At 43.2% G+C, this 22,028-nt stretch overlaps 1 protein-coding gene across 2 annotated transcripts in view; it reads right to left on the reverse strand.

The window, feature by feature from the left end:
* Positions 1-22,028, reverse strand: part of DGKG (diacylglycerol kinase gamma) — a 241,428-nt gene that overhangs the window by 114,599 nt on the left and 104,801 nt on the right. Inside the window, exons 10-18 of one of the 2 annotated variants that reach the window (XM_049775830.1) lie at positions 21,107-21,224; positions 19,529-19,617; positions 15,872-15,988; positions 14,854-14,946; positions 12,905-12,964; positions 11,785-11,864; positions 10,487-10,561; positions 7,035-7,120; positions 2,117-2,206 (exon numbers count right to left, since the gene is read on the reverse strand). In XM_049775830.1, coding sequence (XP_049631787.1) covers positions 2,117-2,206; positions 7,035-7,120; positions 10,487-10,561; positions 11,785-11,864; positions 12,905-12,964; positions 14,854-14,946; positions 15,872-15,988; positions 19,529-19,617; positions 21,107-21,224 — 808 coding nt within the window. Of the gene's footprint in view, positions 1-2,116; positions 2,207-7,034; positions 7,121-10,486; positions 10,562-11,784; positions 11,865-12,904; positions 12,965-14,853; positions 14,947-15,871; positions 15,989-19,528; positions 19,618-21,106; positions 21,225-22,028 lie in introns of those variants that run through there. The other variant, XM_049775831.1, reaches the window with a different exon arrangement.

Consider the following 22,028-nt stretch of genomic DNA (forward strand, 5'->3'; position numbering starts at 1 on the left):
CATAAAATTGAGGGAATTTGGAAGTCATAACAGAGGAATGGGGGTGGAACCTTAGCCTATGCAGCTGAGGCAAGTTTTGAAGAATGAGATTAGAATTACTGGGGAGCAGATTATGGGAGACATAGAATCTCTTGGGTACTTCTGTCAGATGCACAGTACAGTGGGCAGAACTTTCAAGTGACCCTATGATTCCTGTTGCCCTTGGTACAAATGCCCCATCCTGAAACCAGAGAATAAAAAGACATCTTCTCTGACAGGACTAGATGTGGACAGGACTATGTGAACCAGATGAGTCTGAAAAATACAGATACTTCTAGAGAGTTCTGACAGGGTGAGCTCTTTTAAAGGTTGAGGCTTCCCTCAGGAAACAGGTTGAAGGGCCAAATAAATAGTACTGGAAGGAGGGCACTTGGCCTTGCATGCAGCTGACCCAGATTGGATTCCTGGAACCTCATATGGTTCCCTAAGATCTGCCAGGAGTGATCCCTGAGTGAAAGAAGAATAATTCCTGAGTGAAGAGCCATGTTGTGTGGCCCAACCCAAAAATCAATAACAACAACAACAACAACAAAAGACGATCCACCTGGGAGGAAGAAGAATGCTCCTGGCTGACAATCAGCGAGGAAAAAATGGATCTGAATCCCCCACAGAGAAGTGACTTTGACCAACAACCTAGAATCAACAACTTAGATCAACCTGGAATCAATAATTGAGAAGCAGATGCTCCTTAGAAGCTTTGGGAACTACTCCTTTTAACATTCTGATTCTAGTCCATGGGCTCAGCAGAGAATCAAGTCATGTTCTGAGATTTCTGTATTGATTACGTTCTTTCTGTTTTTCTCACAGGGGGTGCCAAAGATCAATCCCAGGAACTCATACACCCAAGACATACACACCACCCCTGAGCCTATCCCTAATCCCTCAAGACTTTGGAATATACATGTGGGGGACAAAAATTCCACAGCAGTACGTCACAGATTATAAACAATCTGTGACCTAATCTGGATGTTTTCAGCTCTTAGGCTGATGATACTTTATTGTGCAGCAGATGAAAATGAATCTGATGAAATTAGATAGGGTGTTAGGGAGATGGTGGTCTCCTTTTACAAACAACACCACTATAGGCCTATTGACAGTTGGGGGAAATCTTGATGAACATTTTCAAGTCCTTAGGGCTTTGGCTAACTCTTGAGGGAATGTGTCACAGGATAGGAATGAGATTAACCATGAGGTTGAGGGTTTGTGGCTAGCTGCAAATATAGAGCTGGTACTCCTGTATAACTTTGTGCTGAACTGGCTGTCTAGATGCTCAGGCATAGGACAAACTGCATATCATGCTATCCCTCCCCAGCCCTGGTCTATGGTTGAGCACCCTTGTAGCTCTTTCTGAGCTCACCTACTTTCTTACTAAACTGGTTCTCCTTGCTCTAGCTTGCTCACAAGCACACACCAATCTCTGAATTCTGATCACAGTCCAGCATGGTCTGGAATTGATCAGCCATCTGCAGTCTCACCACAAACTCTGCCTACAGACTGACCCTCTGTTCCATGTGCTGACCTGAACTTCTCTTTCTGGAGCATGCTCATTTGCTCACAGTTGCAAAGTTCTCATTTAGTCCTTGCCCTCTTACCCTATAAAGTTGTTGCCACTCTGGGTGCCCCACTGGAGAGCATTTCAAAGTGAGTGTTCACAGAGGCCCCTCGGCACTGATAATATGTCTCTTGGCTCTGCTTTCTGAGTTTGAATTTACAGAGATTACTAATTTAGAGAGGAGGGACTTTCATGTTGCAAACTCCTGTCTAGGTAGGCTCCCACTGAGACAAACCTGGGGAGGATAAAGGTTGCTGAAGATGCAGCGGGGGAGGCAAGTTCTAAACTAACCACTTTCTGCAGGGTAATAAATAACCGTTTCTGCAGGGTTATAAATACAACTGAGGGACTAACATGTCTCTGGAAAAGGTATGGCAACAGAGCAGGTCTGACCATGGAGCTGAGTGTTGGTCTGTGGAATGGGATCCCTAAAGCATAAAGGGACTGAACTCCTCAGAGCATGCCCTCAATGGAGGTATTGGTGGGTAGGGTCCCCAGCGTGGTGGCTCTCATGTGCAGACTTACCTCCACCCCAGCGGAGACAGCGGGCCAGGTCATTTCCTGTTCCCAGAGGCAGGACAGCCACCGGTGGATGCTTGGTGAGGTTGGCCTTGTCTGCAACCCAAGGAAGAGAGATCAAGACACTTAAGCAACCTAGTTAGACTTGACCTAATGCTAGAACCTCTTCATGCGATTGAGTGTTTCAACATGTTCTCGGATAGGGACCCTGCTGCTTCCTCAAGCTGTCTCTTCTCTCTGCTGCATGGGCGCCATGACAAAGGAGTCTCTCAAACAAACTTGGTCTCCCTGCAACTTGATTCTGTTTATTCTAACTTCACTCTCTGCAACCAAACCATTTGCAGCTTTAATTCTGAATAATAGCCAGCATTTGCTACTCATATGTCTCAAAACAAGCCTGCAAAGCATTAGTGTTCTTCCAGAGGAAAAAACATATGCAGAGAAGGGAAGGATGTTGGAGTTAGGGTGGCTCAAAACCCAGATTCTTGCAGTTCCGAGTCCACCCTCTTACTCACTCTGGGTGGGAACAAGAAAGAGTAAAGTAGAATAAAAACAGTTGGTTTTAAGACCTCAGAAGATGGTGGAACATTTGAAGACCTGAAGGAAAACTCCACCCTTGAAATTACTGAGGGTCAGAGGCCTATTGCCTAACAGAACCTCCAGGTGGGTACCAGTTTGCCATTTCTCCCAACTGACATGCTTGAGTCTTGCAAATACACAGATTCCTACCCTTATCTTGCAGCCTGACTTTCCATATTGGTAGTTAAACAACAGCAGGCTGAACTGTTGGAGGAGGTGCAATAGAATATGTATTTTTATTTTATCTATTTATTTTATAGAAACTATACCTGGCTATGTCAGTGGGCCTGATGTCATACCTGGTTACCCACAAGGAAGAAAGAAAAGTGGTACTGGGATTTGAAATCAGTCTTGGACATGCCGGACATGTGATCTCTCTTTCTGTCTCTGTCTCTCTTTCTCAGTCTCTCTGTCTTTTGGTCTCTCTCTTTCTCTCTGTCTTTTGGTCTCTCTCTCTCTCTCATTCTTTTTCTCCTCTCTCTCATGCTAGATTAAATTTTTGTTTTTTTGTTTTTGGGTAACACACAGTGGCACTCGGGTTACTCCAAGCTCTGCACTCAGAAATTGCCCCTGGCAGGCTCAGGAGACCACATGGGATGCTGGGAATCAAACCACCATCTCCTGAGTTGGCCTCATGCAAGGCAAACACCCCACTGCTGAGCAATCTCTCTGGCCCCTAGATTAAAAATTTTAAATTTGGTTCTAGATGTACAGTGATGTCTACTGAGGTGGAAATTTGGAGCAAGGAGGCACTGGAACTTAGTGATATATAATCACCAGGGTTCCTGGTGATATGAGCATAATAGTTGAGGAGTGCAAGTGGCAGAGTTGGGGTCATGTAGGAACAACAGATGAAGTACATGCTGGGATTACACCCACAAAAAGGGAGTTTTTAGACTTCTCCTAGACTATTATCTGATTTGTGCCAGAAATGTCTGAACTTAGGAAAAACCAGAGAGAAGTCTATGACCAGGAAAGTTGAAAAAAATAAAGCAAAGGAACGGCCTTCTAATGTTCCCAGAACACACAGGTCTTATTCATGCCTCTTTGCCTTTGCTCATGCTATTCTCATTGCTTGGAAGGTTTTTGTCTCTTAGGTCAACTCCTTCTGCTCAGCGAATTGACCATTGTCACGATGGCGAATCTTTAAACATAGATGGAATCTTAAGTTTTCCCACTTCTACACTCTGCATTTATTCTCACATCACATTTTACATGCTCTTTCCTCAAGAGATCTCTGTTATTTCTTCTCTCATCCCTACAGTTATGCCTGAGTTCAGCTTTGATATAATTCTTTCTCAATGACTGCTGAAACAACCTATGCTCTCTCCTTTCAACTTCCAGTTTGAATCACCATAGAGGGTCCTTCACATTTCCAAGGTGGCCAATCATTGAACTACAAAGGTAATGGCGTACATTCGCCTTAGTTTACATGCCCTTCTGTCCAGGTGTTCAAAAACTCTGAGCAGGTACTATTGGCCCTTCTAGATTCTGCCTTTCTTGTTCATCTCATTCTGTTCACATCTTATTCTCTAATAGGTCAGTCACACTGAGGTATTTTCAGTGTTTGAGTCAAAGCTCTTTTCTTTGAAGCCCAGATGTCTTTGGGAAGCCCTCCTTGGTTGCTCTCCTCTAGACCTGGAACCTCTCCAGAAAGTTCTTTAGCACCAAGATGATCTCATAGCTCTCTCTTATGACTGACTATAGTCATATGCCACTTAAAGATAGTGATTCATAAACCTAGATGGTGCAGCCTACCACACAGACTTTACACTGAGAATGGAAATGTCAGGATCACTAGCATCGATGTGGCCCATTGTTGACCAAAATGATATAGTACACAGACTATAGTCTGCTGTTTCTTGAATGCACAATAGACTCCCTGGAGACTAGACTACACACACCACAGTTTCCCAAACATGCTTATTGACACAAAGATGTATAATATGCCAGATGCTATGGAATGTGCCATGGCTCAGGAGTGGGCATGTCCTGGCTCAGTTGAGATTATCATAGAAACAGTGACTGATTTAAAATTTATGCATGAGGAAGAGATGTACTTCCCTTCCATGAGGTGGCAGAGGCTGGGAGGTGTGTCAGGGAAGGCTCTCTGGAAAAAAAGTCTCATTTGGGTAAGGGCAGAAGCAAAATCTGTCTGAGTGAAGTCCAAATGTGCTTCTGGAGAAGGTAGGGCAAGGCAGGCGAAGGTCCTTCAGTAGAAGGGTGGTTGGAGATCAGGGAAGAGAGGGATAGAGAATTACATAAGACTGGAAAACTGAGGCAACCTCTACATCTCAGCCCTGTAGTTTATTTGGAAAGTTTGTCTTTATCTTCATAATGGGAAGTACCAATATCCTTCACACACACTCCAAACCCATTGACATTTAGAAATGATCCCTCTGGCATAGTAGAAGACAACTCAGAGGGAACCAGAACCCGAGTGGGGTGCTGAAGCATCCTAAACAAGGGCTTCACTGTTTCTCCAATGAAGGAATGAACAGTGCATAGTTGGCCTCTATCATGGCTCTGTTATCTCTCTGATCCCTCACAGATAAAGCAGAAAGTCTCAAGCAACTTATTTTTCTTCCTTGTGCATCTCCCATTACCTGGGTCTTCTGCAGATACATTTACACAGCATTTCATCAAAGCCATGTCCATGTCAGGGAAGCCCTGCATGCACTCTTGATGTTGTAGCTATCATTGCTCTATGGGTAAGATAGGCTGCTTCTGCCTGGCATCCTGAGCGAGCCTCCCTCCTCCCCCAAATTCCTCACAAACAGCAGCAGAGGTGACAGGCAGCGGGGGTGGCTGCTTGGCAGGGCTGTGTCCATGGAAACCAAAGTGCCTGTGAGGGAGCAAAGGCAGCAAGTGCTGGGACCCACCCCTTCTGGGTAGCCTACCAGCTTTTTTTAAATTTCTTTTGTTTTGTTTCATATATTTTGGTTTGGGGTCCACACCCAGCATTGCTCAAAAGATCATTGGGGGTCCTTCTTGGACTGTGATATTTAATCTACCCAGTTGAGGGTTCATTGCTCAAGGATCTTGTGCTGCCTAGACTTGGAGGTGCTGAGGACCACAAAGGCTACAGCAAAGATGGTTTGGTCCTGGGCTATACCTGAGGTACTAGGCAGGCCCTGAGGTGCCAGGTCTTGTACAGGCAATGATATATTTTAATCCCTGTACCCATGACTCCTGTGATGACCTTTTCTCATACTCTCGAGTGCCCTTTTCTACTCCAAACCATCCAGGGTCTTAGGATTTTCCAAGTATGGGAGTTATCTTCTGAGACAAGTACTAATGTGCAGGTAACTTAGCCTTGCTTCTCCTTGCCTCGACCTCTTCCCCTCCCCACCCACCCCCACACACTGCCTGTATCCTGCATCCTATTACCTTTAGCTTTGGACCTACTCTTATCACAGGGCTTTTGAATGACTGTGTTTGCCAACACTGCCTCCCCCACAATGTCTGCTTGGCTCCTTTTCCGCCAGGTCTCCTTGCACAAAGATTGTAAACTCTCCCTCACCCTGAAGCCCCTTGGCCCTCCCAGGCTGTTTAGCCTGCTTCTTCACTGCCCATCTCTTCTTTTGCAGAGGGAATGGAAATTTCCTTTGTTCATTGCTTTGCTCCTAGGACTGAGGGGAGCTGGCACTTAGAGGTGAATGGGTCTGTATTTGTGGCATGCATGACAGAATGATGGAAGAATCCCAGGACTCTTGGCAAAACATCTCCACTGGCTCAGCAACTTCCTAGGCTGCTTTCCTGTCTTGATATGCCATGTTTATCTGGGAGCTCTTGAGTTAGATCTTAATTTCCCTATTCTGGAATTTCAGAGTTGTTCTCCATCATTTTCTGAGGAAGAAGTGTCCAAAGACCTATAGATCAGGCTGACTTTGACCAGAACCCACACTCCTGATTTCCAGCCAGGGTTCTCCTCAGTGCTCCTTGATGCAAGCAGAAGGCAGAATCCCCTGTGAGGCCTGCACTTAACCTTACCTGGTTAAGCATCTATGCCAAGTTCCCCTTCTTCACTCCACTCCCCAACTGCCTAACTCAGCTCCCCATAATGCCAGCTCCCCAACCTTACCTATTCTATAGCTATCTGAGTCATAATCATGACAGATTTTTTGAGGTAAGATCTGAAATCAAGTGGTTGCATCTATTTGTGAAAACACTTCTATTGTCCTCACTCATGCTTTCCTTTTTTGCTTCTAACAGATACTAAGACATTACGTTCAAGAGTAGAACCAAGACATGGCTTTATTTCCCCTCTGTTTTATTGCCTTCCTCTGGCATTAAATACATACTCTCTATATTAAACATAAGGAGCCTCCCAGCCTGTTCTTACCGATGGAATCCAAAATCCAGCCAACTGTTCCATCTCCTCCGCAGGCCAACACACGGAAGTCTGGGGTGTCGCGGAAAAAGTTCAATCTGGGGAGCAGAAGAAAGACAAAATGATTTGGAGCACTAGACTGTAGCTTCCACTGTATTCCTTGAGTCACTATCCCCTCTTCTTGGGAGAATATTATAACTGATTCCTTTGGGGGCTGAAAAGGTCCCAAACTAGAACTTTTTTTAGCTGTGTTGTTTAGTATGAAGAGAAACACCAGGAAAATGCTGTAGAGCCACCCATATACAAGGAGTATATGACTCAATAGAAAATGCTAAAAAAAAATGGTTCTCTTGAGGGGCTAGAGAAATAAAACAGTAGAGAGGGTGCTTGACTTGCATACAGCCAACTTGAGTCCTATGCTTGACATTGTCTATGGTTCCCCATGCACTGCCAAGAGTAATTTCTGATGACAGAGCCAGAAGTATGCACTGAGCAATGCCAGGTCTTATCCAAAGTGAAAAGAAAGAAAAGCCGGTTTCCCCAAAGTTCTCTACTATTGTATAGGGAATTCACTGTTTCCTTACTTGGACACCAGTTCAGCAAACCCCAGTGTCTTCATGTCTCTCTGGCCTCCTGCCTGTTTTCTGATCACAAGTTACTCTTTAGGTTCAGACACTGACCTGCTGGTAAGCTTTCTGCACCATCATCTGTCTGCCAGTGTGGGCCTAAGTGGACTGTACACCCTCTTAACCTTGAACCTTAACCTTAACCTTAACCCTTAACCTCTTAACATTTAACCCTTTTGAGCAGGGCTCATAGCCTAAGCCCCAATCTGTGGACAGAATCCAGAGACAGAATTCACAAACTTGCCTTCCTAAGCTTTAGTTGGAACTGAGAATTTCCTTCAATTGCAAATGTAAGCAATGGGTCACCGAGGAATTAATACCCATGATGCTGTCAGCAGCTGAAATTATGAGGATGTTTAATGTTTCATTGTGACTATGGCAAATTGCTCTGACTATTATGGATGCTTAGCACTTTTTAATTCATAGCCTTTATGAGACTTGCTTATGGCTCTTGACATAAAATATGTTGAGATCATCATGTATCTTCCCATATAGCAAATTTTTTTTCTGTTTCTTTAAAAATAATCATTAGTTTCCTTGGTAACCCTACATCTTTCAGTTATGTATTAAGAAATAGTACCCTAAGAAGAGGCCCATAATCTTTATTAAACTGCCAAAGGGGTTCCAAGGACAAAGGTTAGGAAATATGCTTTGAATAAAGGTGACTTGAGCACTCCTGGTAGGGAGGGGACTTGGGAACATAAAGGTTCTTAGTTCCTTATGTCAGAAGGGTTCTTATATCCTCTTGGCCTACCCTGGTTCTTTCAGAGTTAGAGGCACTTCGGTGGGAGACGGAGGCTGCTCTCTCTGCCCCACTCTCTTACAGGAGGAATATACAGGCCTTGTGACTTGTTATACCACACAAAGTCAATTTAGGATTGAGGAGTTTCATCTACATCAGCTTTTCTCACCCAGGGCTATATGTCCCTCTTGTGGGCCCCACATGAAAAGCCATGTAAATAGAGGGACTATGTGATGAGACTAGGGGACTAACTGATGGCAAAGGAGGTCACAAGTGAAAAGCAAAGTCAGAAGGGACCATGGGAGGAGAAAGGAGAAACACCAGGCTAAAGCACTGCAAATGAGGCTCTTGATAAGACGAGGTTCCATCCCCAGTCCCTGAGAGCATTCTCTGGGTCTCTGGCATTGGGGTGTCTGGGACAGCAATTGCAGTAGAAGTAGGGGAGAACAACTTTGTTTTGAAATTTATCACATAGGTTCTCAATCACAGTGACGAAGTTGAACCTGCAACTACATCTTCCTGTTAAAACAGGAGTGATAGGATAGTGATTAGGTCATAGGGCGTTTGCAAACTAGCTAACCTGTGTTTGATCTCCAGTAACCTATATGGTCCTCTGAGCCTACCAGGAGTGATTTCTGAGCACAGAACCAGGAATAAGACCTGAGCATCACTAAGTGTGGCACCAAAACCCCCTCCAAAATTTCAAAATAAAAATTAAAAAATTAGACAAGTCTTTTACTTCCACTCCACAAATTAGAACTCCATGACAAATAGCCTTAGACAGGGAAGGTGACCCTTTTTTAATCCTTTTTCCACCTGTTCTGAAGGTGAAGCCGGAGCAGAAATGCAGATTGAAAGTATTGGCCAAGAAGTCACTTGCTGAGAGCTGGAGAGGACTGGAGAAATAGCACAGCAGGAAGGTAAGGTACGGCATTGTGAGTAGCCAACCCTACTTTTATTCTTGACACCCTATAGAGGCCTCTGAAATATGCCAGGAATAATCCCTGAGCATCACCAGATGTAGCCTCCAAACCAAACCACAACAAACAAACAAAATACCCCCCCCCCCCCCAAAAAAAAAAGGTCTTGTTCTGGATGGAAAGAGTTCAGCCTGCAGGGATCGGGGACTGGGGCCAGTGCAGTCCCAGGCTGGCCAGCAGGTGTCTCCAGAGCACCAACTCTATCTAGTAAGAAAATTCATATCTTTGGGTGCCTTTTATCTAAAGGACAGATCCACATGCAGTTCACTGCAACAGCTCTAATGCAAGAACCAGCTCTTCCCTCCCAACCTTCAGTCAGGCTGCAAAGGATTTCTCAGTCTCCCCTTACTGTTCTTCTCTTACACCTTCTACTGAGCGGTGAACCAGTCTAGCACTTGCAAAGGCAAGCAGAGAAGGTTCAGGGAGAAAGCTTAAAAACCATTTCAATGGAGAATCTAGGAAAAAAAAAAAGTGATGCCACTTAATATACAATGGTCTCAAATTCTAAAATGTCCAATTCTGGGACACCAGACAGAACTAAGTCAGTGGAGCTGACTTCTGAGTGACCGTGTTAAGAAACTCTCCTTCCATGGGCTGGAGCCATAGTAGAGCAAGTAGGGCACTTGCTTTATATGCATCGGATGGGATCCCCAACACAACATATGGTCTCTTGAGCCCACTAGAGGTGATCCCTGAGAGTAAATCCAGGAGTAAGGCCTGGACATCATTGGGATGACCCTAAAACAAAACAAAACAAACAAAATTTCCTTCCTTGATGATTCAGCATGAAGATGCCAACTAGAACAGGCTGGCAAATAAGCAGCCCAGAGTTCCTCACCTGTCTGTCTTGTAGCCAGATACATGCACCTGAAGCTTTCTCTTTTTAGAAACCATCAACTTTGGTGGAGGAGGTGAGAGTGAAAGTCTAGGAGGTGACTTCCCAGTGAGTGCTCGCCCCTGAGTTTCTCCAGGAGGATAAAGAAAAGAGGTGAAGAAAGGAACAAGCAAAAGGATGCCAGGGGAAGGAGGGACATGCTAAGAGTAAAGGCACAGAGCTAGCGATAGAGAGAGGCACCTTCTTCAGAGGGGAGGCAAGGAAAGATGGCATCTCCATACCCGGGAGTAGGCCCCCCATTGTCCAGGTTGAAAACTTGTTTGGGGTTGAGCAGATAGTGGAATTTCCGAAGAATTCTATGGGAAAGAGAGAGAGAGCCAGAGGAGGAGAATGTTACTGGGGGAGACCAAAAGACAGCCAGCACTTCAGGGTGGGAATAGGGAGAAGACCAAGTTTAGGCCTGTGTAGCCTCAAATTCTAGGTCCATTGACATCACCTCAACCCAGGGTCCGGCCCCCCCCCCCATCCAAGCCTTTTCTTTTAATAAAAGACAGGGCAGAATCCTAGAGACTATACTATTCATTTGCCCAGTGGTTTTTGCTTCATGGACCCTTCTACACGGTCTCTGGTTAAAGGGCTATGATTCTGCCGGATATGGGCCACCTGGAAGCCCACAAGAATCTCTTCCCCATAGACCCCATCCACTGAAATTCTAGAATTAGGAAGAAATGCAGGAAGTTGAATTCGGAGAGGGAAAAACTGAGTGCAGGGGCCACATGCAAGTAGGCTTTAAGGTTCCAGATGCGTGCAAGAACCTATTTTCTCTGGCAATGGGGTAGGGAGGGATACTTACAGTTTTTACTTAAACACAACTTATAAGTTATTTGATATATGGATTCTAGAGCATTTTGCCACCTGAATAAAATAGGGGGTGTTTCTTTGCTTCTCCTCACACAGTTAGTGCTTTCAGCAGGTTGGACATTTTCTTCTCTGATAATTCTGTTCTTTGCTTCCTCAGGGATGGGCAGGGCAAGGGATCTCAACAATGATATCCCATCTTATTTCTTTATTTCTTTTTTGTTTTTGACCCATACCTGTCAGTGTTCAGTGCTTAATCCTGGCTATGTGTTTAGGAGTGACCTCTGATGGTGCTCAGGGGACCAAATGTGGATTTAATCCTCAGGATTAAATTGGGATCAGTAGCATGCAAGTGCCTTACCCTTGTACACTCTCTCCAGACCCTCACCATATATCTTCAGTCAAGAAGTGGTTGGGGAACCCCAGAAGAGGAATGGAATCCCAGACTTTGGATGACTCTGGGAATTATAATAGTGGTTCCTGGGACAGACCCTTTGCTGAGCACTCTGTCTGCTTTGATTCACACAACCACTCTCTTAGAAGAGGAATTATTTTACAGACAGAAAACAAAGCACAGAGGGGATATTAAGCCACTTGAATCAAATCATCAGATGGGAGTGTGAGGAATGGAACTTGAAATCAGGTCTGTTTGCCTCCCAAGACTTGAGGCAGAAAAGCACTAAATAAGGGAGTTTAAACCTCTCTGTTTTGTAAAACATACCTTTCTCCTTGTCTCCCTCCACTCTTGGGGTTTACCAAGACCAACAGGGGGTGAGTACCTGGAGTGGGGATGATCTTATACTTGAAAAGATAAAAAGAAAAAGAAATTAGTTCTGTTTCAGCTGAGGTGAGCATAGCCCCTGTTCTTATACAATAATGAAAGGCACTAAGTGGATGGCTAATCACCACAGCCACACCTCCATCCAATGATCCTGTTCTTACTTCCATATTTCCCACTGATCTGTGGGTAACTTCAACCAGGGCTCATCATCTGTGCAATCTCAGCAGACCTTCCCACCTGACCAATCTGCTTTCCTTGTAAAACGTGGTTGAGGTCCCAATAACATACTTTGTCCTGTCACCATTTCTTTCTCTGAGATACTCTTGAATTCTGATCATGGTCATAGAACCTGTAATGCTGAGGCTTCTCCTTCCACTTCAGGTGAGTCCTCTAGGCTGACCTCCACATCAGTTTTTAGAACCTCACTTCAGCCATGCTACACATGTGCAAAGCCTTTGAATGACATCTCATGGCCCTGGGGATCAAATCCTAATCACATTGCATGGTATCTGGGTTTTTTTTTTTCCATGCAGTCTTGTCTACACCCCATTATCTTTCTTTTCCTGCATGTTTGGCTGCCGATCAGACTACTTTTGTACATTCTCTGAAAATCTGAGGCATGAACACATGTATCAAGTTGTTCATTAGTGAACCCTGAGTCAAAAATGAGTTTAAGAACTTAGGGATTTAATTAGCTTCGTTTTGGCAGCTCACATTTTGAAGACACCATGGCAGTTTGGGAAAACGTTTGGTCTATTCTTAGGCACCACTCTTGACTTTTTTGTTTTTTTAAGAGTTGTACCTATTGAAGCTTTATGCTACTTATTCCTGGAAGGGTGAAGAATACCATTAGGTTTACCATGGGATTGGCAAAGATTCCTTCTAGCTACTAGCCAGGCAGGTCAGTCACCCAGGCTGGATACAGAGTGGCCTGTGTGACACAATCGTCAGATAAGAATGCAAATGTCGAGACATATTTCTCTCAATCCCCAACCCAGTCCTCTTCTCCACAGCCTCAGGCAACCATGGAGTGAGCTCAGAGCCAGGTTGGCTGAAGTACCTGCATAACAGGTTCACCCTTCCCGCTCACATTGCCATCCGTCTTGCCCTCCTGCTTGTCCTGTGAGAAAAGAGGAAAAACAAATCTATTTTGAAGAACAGAAAGCATAAAGGCAAAACAACAATAAGGCCAGAAAGCAAATGGTTAATATGAAGAAGGAATAGAAAACTCGGAGCATGGGAAGGGTTTTTCCAAATTAGGTTTTGAACTTAAAAAGGAGGGACTGTTTCCCTGAGTTTCTCAAAGACTGGCTAGGATTCTGTCCTTGCTCGCTGTTAGCTATGGGATACAGGATGTCAGATATGGTTTTGTGCTATGGATGGAATGTGGAGTAAATATTTTTTTTAGTATTTTTTATCTACTTTGTTTGCTTTTTTGAATGTCTATTACTATTTTTGTGGTTTATATCACATATCATAAATACTCAAATCTGTATATATTGTCTGGTAAATTTTCAAGTATGTATATGCCCTTATAGTAACTACCTCATTAGGTTTAACTCCCTTGTGATCTTTAATATTATACTGGTCTTATCAGTATTTTAAATTTTATATAAAGAAAAGTCATAGAGTTGGTCAATTTTTGGGTCTACCAACATGACTGAAGTAATTCACTTTTTATATGTCTGCATAATAAATACATTCCACTGCAATATATTTACTTTATAAAATATACCAAAGATTATTTATCTCTTAGCCTGCTTCCAGTTCATAACTGTTAATAAAATTGATAAAAAGAACTATAAATAAAGTGGATAACAACATTCTTGTCCATGCCTTTTGGTGCAATATATTTCTCAGATATGTTCCTGGTAGGAAACTTTTTAGGTAATAGAGTGTGTGTATTTCTGACCTAGTAGATATTGTTCAAATGTTCTTTTTGATAATATCAAACAATAAGCAGTGGTTTTTCCCCTTTTCCTTTCTCTTTCATAAAAAAGGAGTGGCTGGTCAAGTGAAGGTTGAGATGTAAGAAATCAGTGGGTCTTGGCAATATATATTACATATCATAATATATATTATATTCACTATATATAGTGAATTTTATTGAAACCATCGTCAATTACAAGTCTTTCACAGTTGTATTTCAGGCATATAGTGACAGTGAATTAGGGCCGTTTCCACCACCAGTGCTGACCTCCCTCCACCAGAATTCCCAGCATGCATCCCAGCATACCTCCCCCCTTAGCCCCCTGAACTACTAGTTTAACAGATCCATTTTGTTTTTAGCTGTTTGTTTGGGTTTCTTGATTCTATTGTTGTTGACTATGGCTTGGGTATTTAGATCTGACTTTTTTTTTTTTAATTCAATGCTCCTGAGACTACTTGGTTCCTGGGTCCAGTCCCCCTTTTCCCCCTTTTTTCTATTTGTAGAAAGATACAAAAATTTGAGGCAGAGCAAAATGATTCAAGTTCTAAGGTTCTATGTAAAAGGCGGGAATTGGCAATATCTTCAAGAGGACAGAGGGCGATGTAAGTTAAGGGCTTTGATTGAAAAGGAGACTTCAACACAAGAGTCTAAAAATTTCTGATAGAGATAAAGAAGTTAAAGGTGCTTTCATTCAAAATAGGGTTGAGACAGTCTAGTGAAAATCCTCCAAGTAGAGAGAGACCTGGGTTTTGACAGGAAAGTGAATACTGGGAGGTCTGACTGTGCAGAGGGAGTAGCAGAGGGTCCTTGAATTGAAGTGAGTTCTATCTACCAGGTGCTTAGGACAATGTGAGAACCACAATGGAACCTCAGGAGTATTGTGGACCACTAGCAGAAGGAACCAGTTCTTACAGGATTATTGACTCTTTCAAAGAGGCTGGGTATCACTGCCTTCTTTCAATGGAAACAGAAAAACAAATCCTGGGAGTTATGGGGGCAAAACTCAAAGGGATGAGAGAGAATGCTGCCCATATCTGTGACATGAAGAAATCAGGATCCTGATGGGCAACAGCACTTACCCGAGTGACAGGGCATATCGAGGTGGGCAGCAAAATGTGATCTCTCAGTTCTCCACCGTCGCACAAGGCAGACATTTCACATTTGCGGTGAAACTAGGGGAGAACAATCATGAAGATGAGAGTGAGTGGCAGTGGATGAAGAAAATGCCAAGGCTGATCGAGTTTGCTGGGAGGCAAGGTGCCTAATGCTCCCTCAAATCCTGATGCACCAATGGTGGCAGCAATATTGCCGTGTGTGTGTGTGTGTGTGTGTGTGTGTGTGTGTGTGTGTGTGTGTTCAGAGATGTCATGCCTGCTGTGGGCAGAGAAAAAGAGACCACTCCCAGAGTGAACTGGTCAGAGTCTATTTATGGTCTTCTTGTGAGTCCAGAGCTACCCTGGAATATTTGCTTCTGAGGCTCTGAAAGAAACATTGTTGAGCAAACTCATGGGAGGCTGAATGCAGCAACCCCCCACCCCTGACTATCCTGATATTTCTAGAGCACTGTGGTCTGATTTGAAGGCACATTTTTTTTACAGGCTGATACCTGGGGAAGAGACCATGCGAGGCCCCAAGATTTCTTGCAGCCCATCTAGTCACTCTAGAGAGGACATGGACAGGGCTGGGGCAGTGTAGCTGCAGTAAGGAAAGTGCCTTCCTCTGACAGTTTGGTGAGGGTGTGTGTGCTGGTATTCAGTTCCTTTCCTGCTCTGTCAATGTCCTGGGGTCCATAGATTACATATGAAGAAAGTTAGCTGCTGACTGCAATTCTCAGCTTCCCAGCTACATAGACATTGCACTGGTCTTTTCTTCCTACTCAGTCCTTGTCTCCCTTTGCCCTTCTGAGGGGTCCCCTCTTGGTGATCACTGAAGGCACTGATGACTCAGGACATTGAATGGGGGTCTTGGTATTCTCTCTAGTCCTGCTTCCCTGTCCCTGCTCATGTCCCTCATGTCTCCTGGTAGCACATCCACGGCTCCCTGAGCAGGAGAAAAACCACACTGAAAAGAAGCAGGTAGCCCTGGGCGCAGACCCACCGTCATCCGGCACCACACGCAGTGTCGCGCGGTGACACTCTGGTAGCACTTGATACTTTTATGGCATCGGTCACACTTGACGGAGGAGTTCCCTTCCACCCACGCGTGCTGCATCACCTGCAGGAGGGAAGGAAGGATACCAAGGAAGGCCGCAGAACCATGTCCCCAGGTCCAGGGCCTGTGCAAAAGGATGTGGGAAGCTGGGAGGTAGGAGGAGGGCGCTGCTTCCTGTCTAGAGGATGCGTTTAATGAATGCTTTGCTGAATTGCCCTATTGTGGTCCTTTCCTGTCTAACTGCTCCCATGCTAATCAAGGGGGATAAACAATCACATTATCCATGCTTTGAATATAGTTCAGTCGCCCTGACTGCAAGGCTCTAGGTCGCCTGGATGACACTTTGCCTGGCAAATTCCTCTGTCTTGTGTAGTTACAGATTCATGTGTTCGTGTGTGCTCTCTTTTGGAAGACACCACAATGGCGGGAATCAGTGGGGGAGGGCTTGAGTCTGCGTTGAAGTATGGTTGCTTTTGGCCAGTTCCTGGACCTCTTTGGTGTTAGGTCCCTCATCTGCAGAAATTGGTATGTTAAATCCTACCTCTGGGTTGGTTGCGAAGATAAATGAAAGAATACACTTGGAAGATGCTCCCCTACCATGGTCCATTGAAGGTGCTCACTGATGGGTAATTTCCTCCTGCCCCTCTCTTCTATAGGCTAGTGGCTCCAGTCTTAGTTAGAACCACCCAGATGCTTCTAGAAGTCCTACTGCCCACTTCACACTCCAGGTCAAATAAATTAGAGGCACTGGAGATGGGGTCCATCATCAGCATGTTTTAAAGCAGTGGTTTCAACCTTTTCACACCTGTGAAAATAGGAGAAATATTTCATAGACCATTAAGGTGAATGAAAATCCATTTACTTATAATAGCATCTTGTGAATTCTTTTACTATCTAAGATTATATAAATGAAAATGTTCTTTGGGCATGCCATGTGTTAAGTGGCAATACCTTTTTTCTTCCTCCCCTCTTTTTTTGGTGGACCAGCAGTAGTCTACAGACCACTGTGGACTTGCGGTGGTGATTGAAAACCACTGTTTTAAAGTCAAGATAACATGCAGCCAAGGTTGAAAGCATGCTAGAAGGGAATTAGAAAAAATTTTAAATAAATTAGTGTAGGTTAACCCAGTGGCATTCACATCTTTCTAGGGAGCTGGATATACCTCATTCCTGGCCAGGAAATGCAAGCAGGGCATTGCAGGAACCTGGAATGTGTATTATTTTTGTGAGCGTGCACATGCGATGTGTGTGTCTGAGTTTGTGTTTATGTAAATGCAGCTCAGGTGCCTCAGTCCACAGTATCTCCCTAGAAAATTCAGATTTTTCTACCCAGAGAAGAAAGTGCACAGTGACTCAGAGGAAGATATGTGAAGACATGTCCTAAAGTGACAACTCCAGGCACAAGATACAGAAAATATGTGCATCATGCTGTCCATGTGTGTAGTAAATAAAGCCTCAATTATTTATTAGTCGGTCAAGCTACAGTCTCCTCCTGCCATAAATTTATTCGTAAATTGTTTCCAAACTTATTTGAACTAATGTCCTGGTCCACCCCCTTTCAGAAAAAATAAGTCATTGTCTCCTTGGAAGTCTACTTTCTTAAAGGAAGCAAACAGAAGGCTCTCCTGAACTTTATCTGAGGCTACACATAATTCTGGCACCCCAAGTTGGTGTGTTATTACCCATTTTGGAAAGTGCTGCTCTAGAAGATGTGTCATATTTGTAGTTTATCACCTTCTGTTATGCAGCCCTGAAGGTATAACACTGAATTGTAACCCTAGATGGGATTGCATCATCTTTCATTTTTTAGTTTTGGGTTTGGGTAACCTCTGGTGATACTCAGGGCTTACTCCTGGCTCTGCAGTCAGCGATCACTCTTGTGGACTTGGGGTTATATGAAGTGCCAGAGACTAAATCTGGCATTGCTACATGCAATGTAAGCACCCTGCCCACTATACTCACTTAAAAAAAACTGGCTTTAAAATAATCTTCTAATGTTCAATTTTTATATCTATTTTATCTACATCCTGAAATTATGTGAAGATTTCTTGGGCATAAAAGGAGTGACAATTGGGAAAGTTTCAGATGCCCTGTCCTGCTCTGGATAATCACATTGAAGTTGCTCTGAGATGATCATTCTCCCACTTTTGCAGAAGGAAACAAATGAGCCTTCACAAAGGTTGAGTGACTGGCCATAGGTCCCAGACTGATAAATGTCCCCACAAAGGTTTATAGCCAAATTTCTGACTCCATGTCTACAGTTGCCTCAGACACAATATTGCTTTCTCCATTCTATTTTGTGCTGAGGAGAAATGGTGAAGGTCTCAGGGTGCCCCCTGAAAGTTCAGAAAATTGTGAATGTGACATCCTAGTCCATGTCAGAGTGCAGATTGTGGCTGGGAAAAGAAAGGGATGAGTGTGCCTCGATGAAAGGCACAGAAATGAAGGGTGTGCATGACATGAGTGGAAGAAACAGATGAGCAGCCATGCGGTGTCTCATGGGCATGCATGTAGGTACCTGAAGGTATCCTCTCTTAGGAATCCTTTTGGGTACCTCTTACTACCACTTCTTCTTGCTAACCATCTCCTGATGCAGACTCCTCCAAGGAATGATTGTTCCCTCTTCCAAACCTCAGCCTGCTCTAACCCTGCTCATCCTAAAGAGAGTCTTATTTCCAGATTCAGTGAGTGGCACTACTTGATGGCCAAATTAGAACCCAGGAATTCATTCTAATTTTTCTTCTCTCCTCCCTTACATCTGCATCACCAAGTCCTGGTGGTAGTACCTCCATTTTTTCCTCAATTCTTCTTTAATCTCCTCCATTACAGGAAACAAATCAAAACACCCAACAACACATTTAGTTAAATAAAACTCTACACACACACACTCTCTTCTGTTCTCTTTTCTGTACCATGGTTAATGATGAACTGAATTGTCAAATCCAATTGTCTATTTTTTATTTTCCAGGTCTTCAGTGACCCTTAGCTGCACTGGAGCTATCTTTTTAATCTCTCAGCTAATCCCACAAGACCACCCTTAGAATGGGTTAAATATTCTCAGTTCCAGTCATACCAAACCAAGTATGGATTCCAAACTAAATATGTCTCCATGTTCATGAACTTGGGCCTGTTTCCATCTAGAGATCATTGTCCTTTTAATGTCGTGAGAATTCCTCCAGATTTTGATTTAATATATAATTAAAAATCTACATTTTTTATGCGATCTTTCCTGCTTGCCTTGCTGATCAATTGTAACAGGTTCCAACACAGTACCACTGTTACTGTACATTTCACCTCTTCTCTGTCTCTGGCTTTGTCTCTCACTCTGTGTCTTTTCCCCTCCCTTCCCTTCTTTATATCCCCCTCCCCCAGTTCTCTAGTAGGTTGAGCACATCTCATAATATGTATACTCCTAACTCAATGTCTGACTCTAGGGAGATGCTAAATGGATTGATGGATGAACAAGATGGTTCAGGGAGGTTGCAGAGTGGTGGAAGACTGGGTAAAGCTCCCATAGCCCCTTCCTGTCTGGCATTTTCAATGAATGCCATGTGGTCCCAGATGCACCATGCAGTAGAACAAGGCAAATAGATGTCCACAAACCTCACTGCCTCTTTTGGATTTTGAGAATGTTTTGACACATCCAGGAATGTTTTTGGATACACAGCGTTCATGAACAGTATATTTACAGTCTGAAACAAAAAATGAGGAAAAAGTTTATGAGTGAACACTTAGGAAAGGCTCAACTATTGAGTTTGAGCTAAGGCCTAGGCGTCTGACTGATGGCCCCATGGAGCAGACCAGGCTGAGTGGAAAGTTGTAATGTCTCCAGCTATTCACTGAGAAGACAATTCTTTGGAGAAGAGAGCCAAATCTACTTCTGTACCCTCCATATCACCCCAGTTACCACTGTGGGAAACTGATGTAGTAGCATAGTGTTTCTAGCAAGTAAGTACTCACTCCTAAAAAGATGTGAGGCATCATTATATTAGGCTAATGCTCTATGTATGCAGGGATATTGGGGAGGACAGAAAGCACTGGGGCACAGAAAAACATGGCAAAAAACTTCCTAAATGTGGATTGATGAAGTCAGGCAGGCCTGGGCTGAACTTGAACTCTGTCATATTAAGTAACTTGCTCTTGGGAAATGACTAGTTTTCTCAAATTTAGAGTTTTTTTTTTTTTTTTTTTTTTTATAAAATGAAAATAAAATCACCTCTCTTTCTCCTTGAAGATTCTTTCCAACATGAAATGAGATAATTTGTATAAAGCAGCACATGTCTTGGTCAGAATAGCTATTCCACAAGTGATTATTGTAATGGTTATGGCCATGAATACTTACTGCTGTGCAAACACTACAGGACTAGACCCTTCCAGGAACTATGATAGGTTCTTGGACACTGAAAGCGGCACTGGAAAGGGATTTGCAAAGCTTGATGGGCCTGTGCTTCAGAATGTTGAAGTTGGCTCTTGGTCAACATCAGCCCAGTTTTGCTAAAATAACCTGGATCACATTCAAAGGCCTTCCCTGTAGCACCCCTCCATACCCCACATCCTTAGTCTTTGGTGGGCTTCAGCTGAACCTGACTAGTTGGCAGGACTCTTCCCATTTACTCTGGTTCTACAGTTCTCTCATTTAGATTCCTTGTTTTTCTTGCTTCCAGAATTTTCCCTCTTCCCTTTATTTTTCTATCCTTCTCCTCCATCTTTATCCTGCTTTCCCTTCTGTTTTTCCTCCTTTCTTTCTCAAATGTGTGACTGTCCCTCTTACTTTATTAAATGTACTGTAAAGCCAAACCAATGATTGTTTTAATTTCAATTGTCAATATAGCATGATTTGCTTTATTAATTTTGAAAAATCAGGTTCTTACTATTCAGAATATTTGTAGACCAAAGAAAATCTAATTAGAATCAGTATGCACTTTTTAAAAATTAGGTGAAAGCCTTATTCATCTATTTTTTTTGATGGAGTCAGTAACCCATGACATAAATCCAACAGCAGCACATTTCTAGTTCATTTAACTTGGGTAGGGAACAAAAAGAGCATGGAGGTTTTCTGCTTTTATTCTCTGTTGATGGCACAATGTCGGTGGGTCCTCAGGCTAGGAAGCAGAAAGTACTTTTTCATGGCTCAATCACATGGAGAGTAGGTGGAAAAGGCTTTGAGCGACATGCACTTACAAATGCAGCACAGGCCTTGCTTCCGGACACCCATTAGCATGATGTGGCAGAAGTTGCAGTAGGTTGGTTTCTTGAAGTGCTTCATGGTCCAGGCATGTCTTCCATCACCTTTGGAGCCCTAAAGGGAAAACAGGGAAGCAAGAGACTGAACAGGGTCAGGTGAACATGTATGACCACCCCCCCATCCTAGGTTCTTCTTTTGTCTGAAAAGATTTCTTCCTCATCTTTGGAAGACAAGACATTCACTTATTTAACTTTTTCTAGGACTCTTAAAAAAGAAACAGATCAACACAAAGTTTTTCATGCTTATATTTTCTAAAACTAGCAATTCCTAACAACTTGGAATATGTAAACATGTATTAGTGATAAAATATGCCTTCTTCTACATGACTGGAGGAAGTATAAAACAAAACACATTCTTGGGGTCAGTGTGATGGTTCAAGGGGCAAGACTTCTGCCTTGCCCACACTAGCCTAAGATGGACCATGGTTCAATCCTTCTGCATCCCATATGGTCCCCCAACCCAGGAACAATTTCTGAGCGCATAGCCAGGGGTAACCCCTGACTGTCACCAAGTATGGACCAAAAACCATATAAAGAAACAAAAAAAAAACCCAAAAACAAACAAACCCAAAAAACCACATTCTTACCACCTATCTATATATATTTCATCTGTCAATTTATTTACACATATGTTTATTATAGTGTATCTATCTACTCACTTTTCCTCTACCTACTTTCTACTTAACTACATACTTTCCATCTGCCCACCTAGTCATTAACCATAATCTATTTTTCTATTATTCATCTTCCTATTTAACAATATATTAAATGTTTACATTGACAAATTTTCCTTCTTGTATTTTATATTAGAGAAATAATTTTTGGAAAAAAAGCCTTTTTTGGGGGGGTTGTCAGATAT

This window comes from Suncus etruscus, chromosome 6 (assembly GCF_024139225.1).
Source record: "Suncus etruscus isolate mSunEtr1 chromosome 6, mSunEtr1.pri.cur, whole genome shotgun sequence".
NCBI classification, from domain to species: Eukaryota; Metazoa; Chordata; class Mammalia; order Eulipotyphla; family Soricidae; genus Suncus; species Suncus etruscus.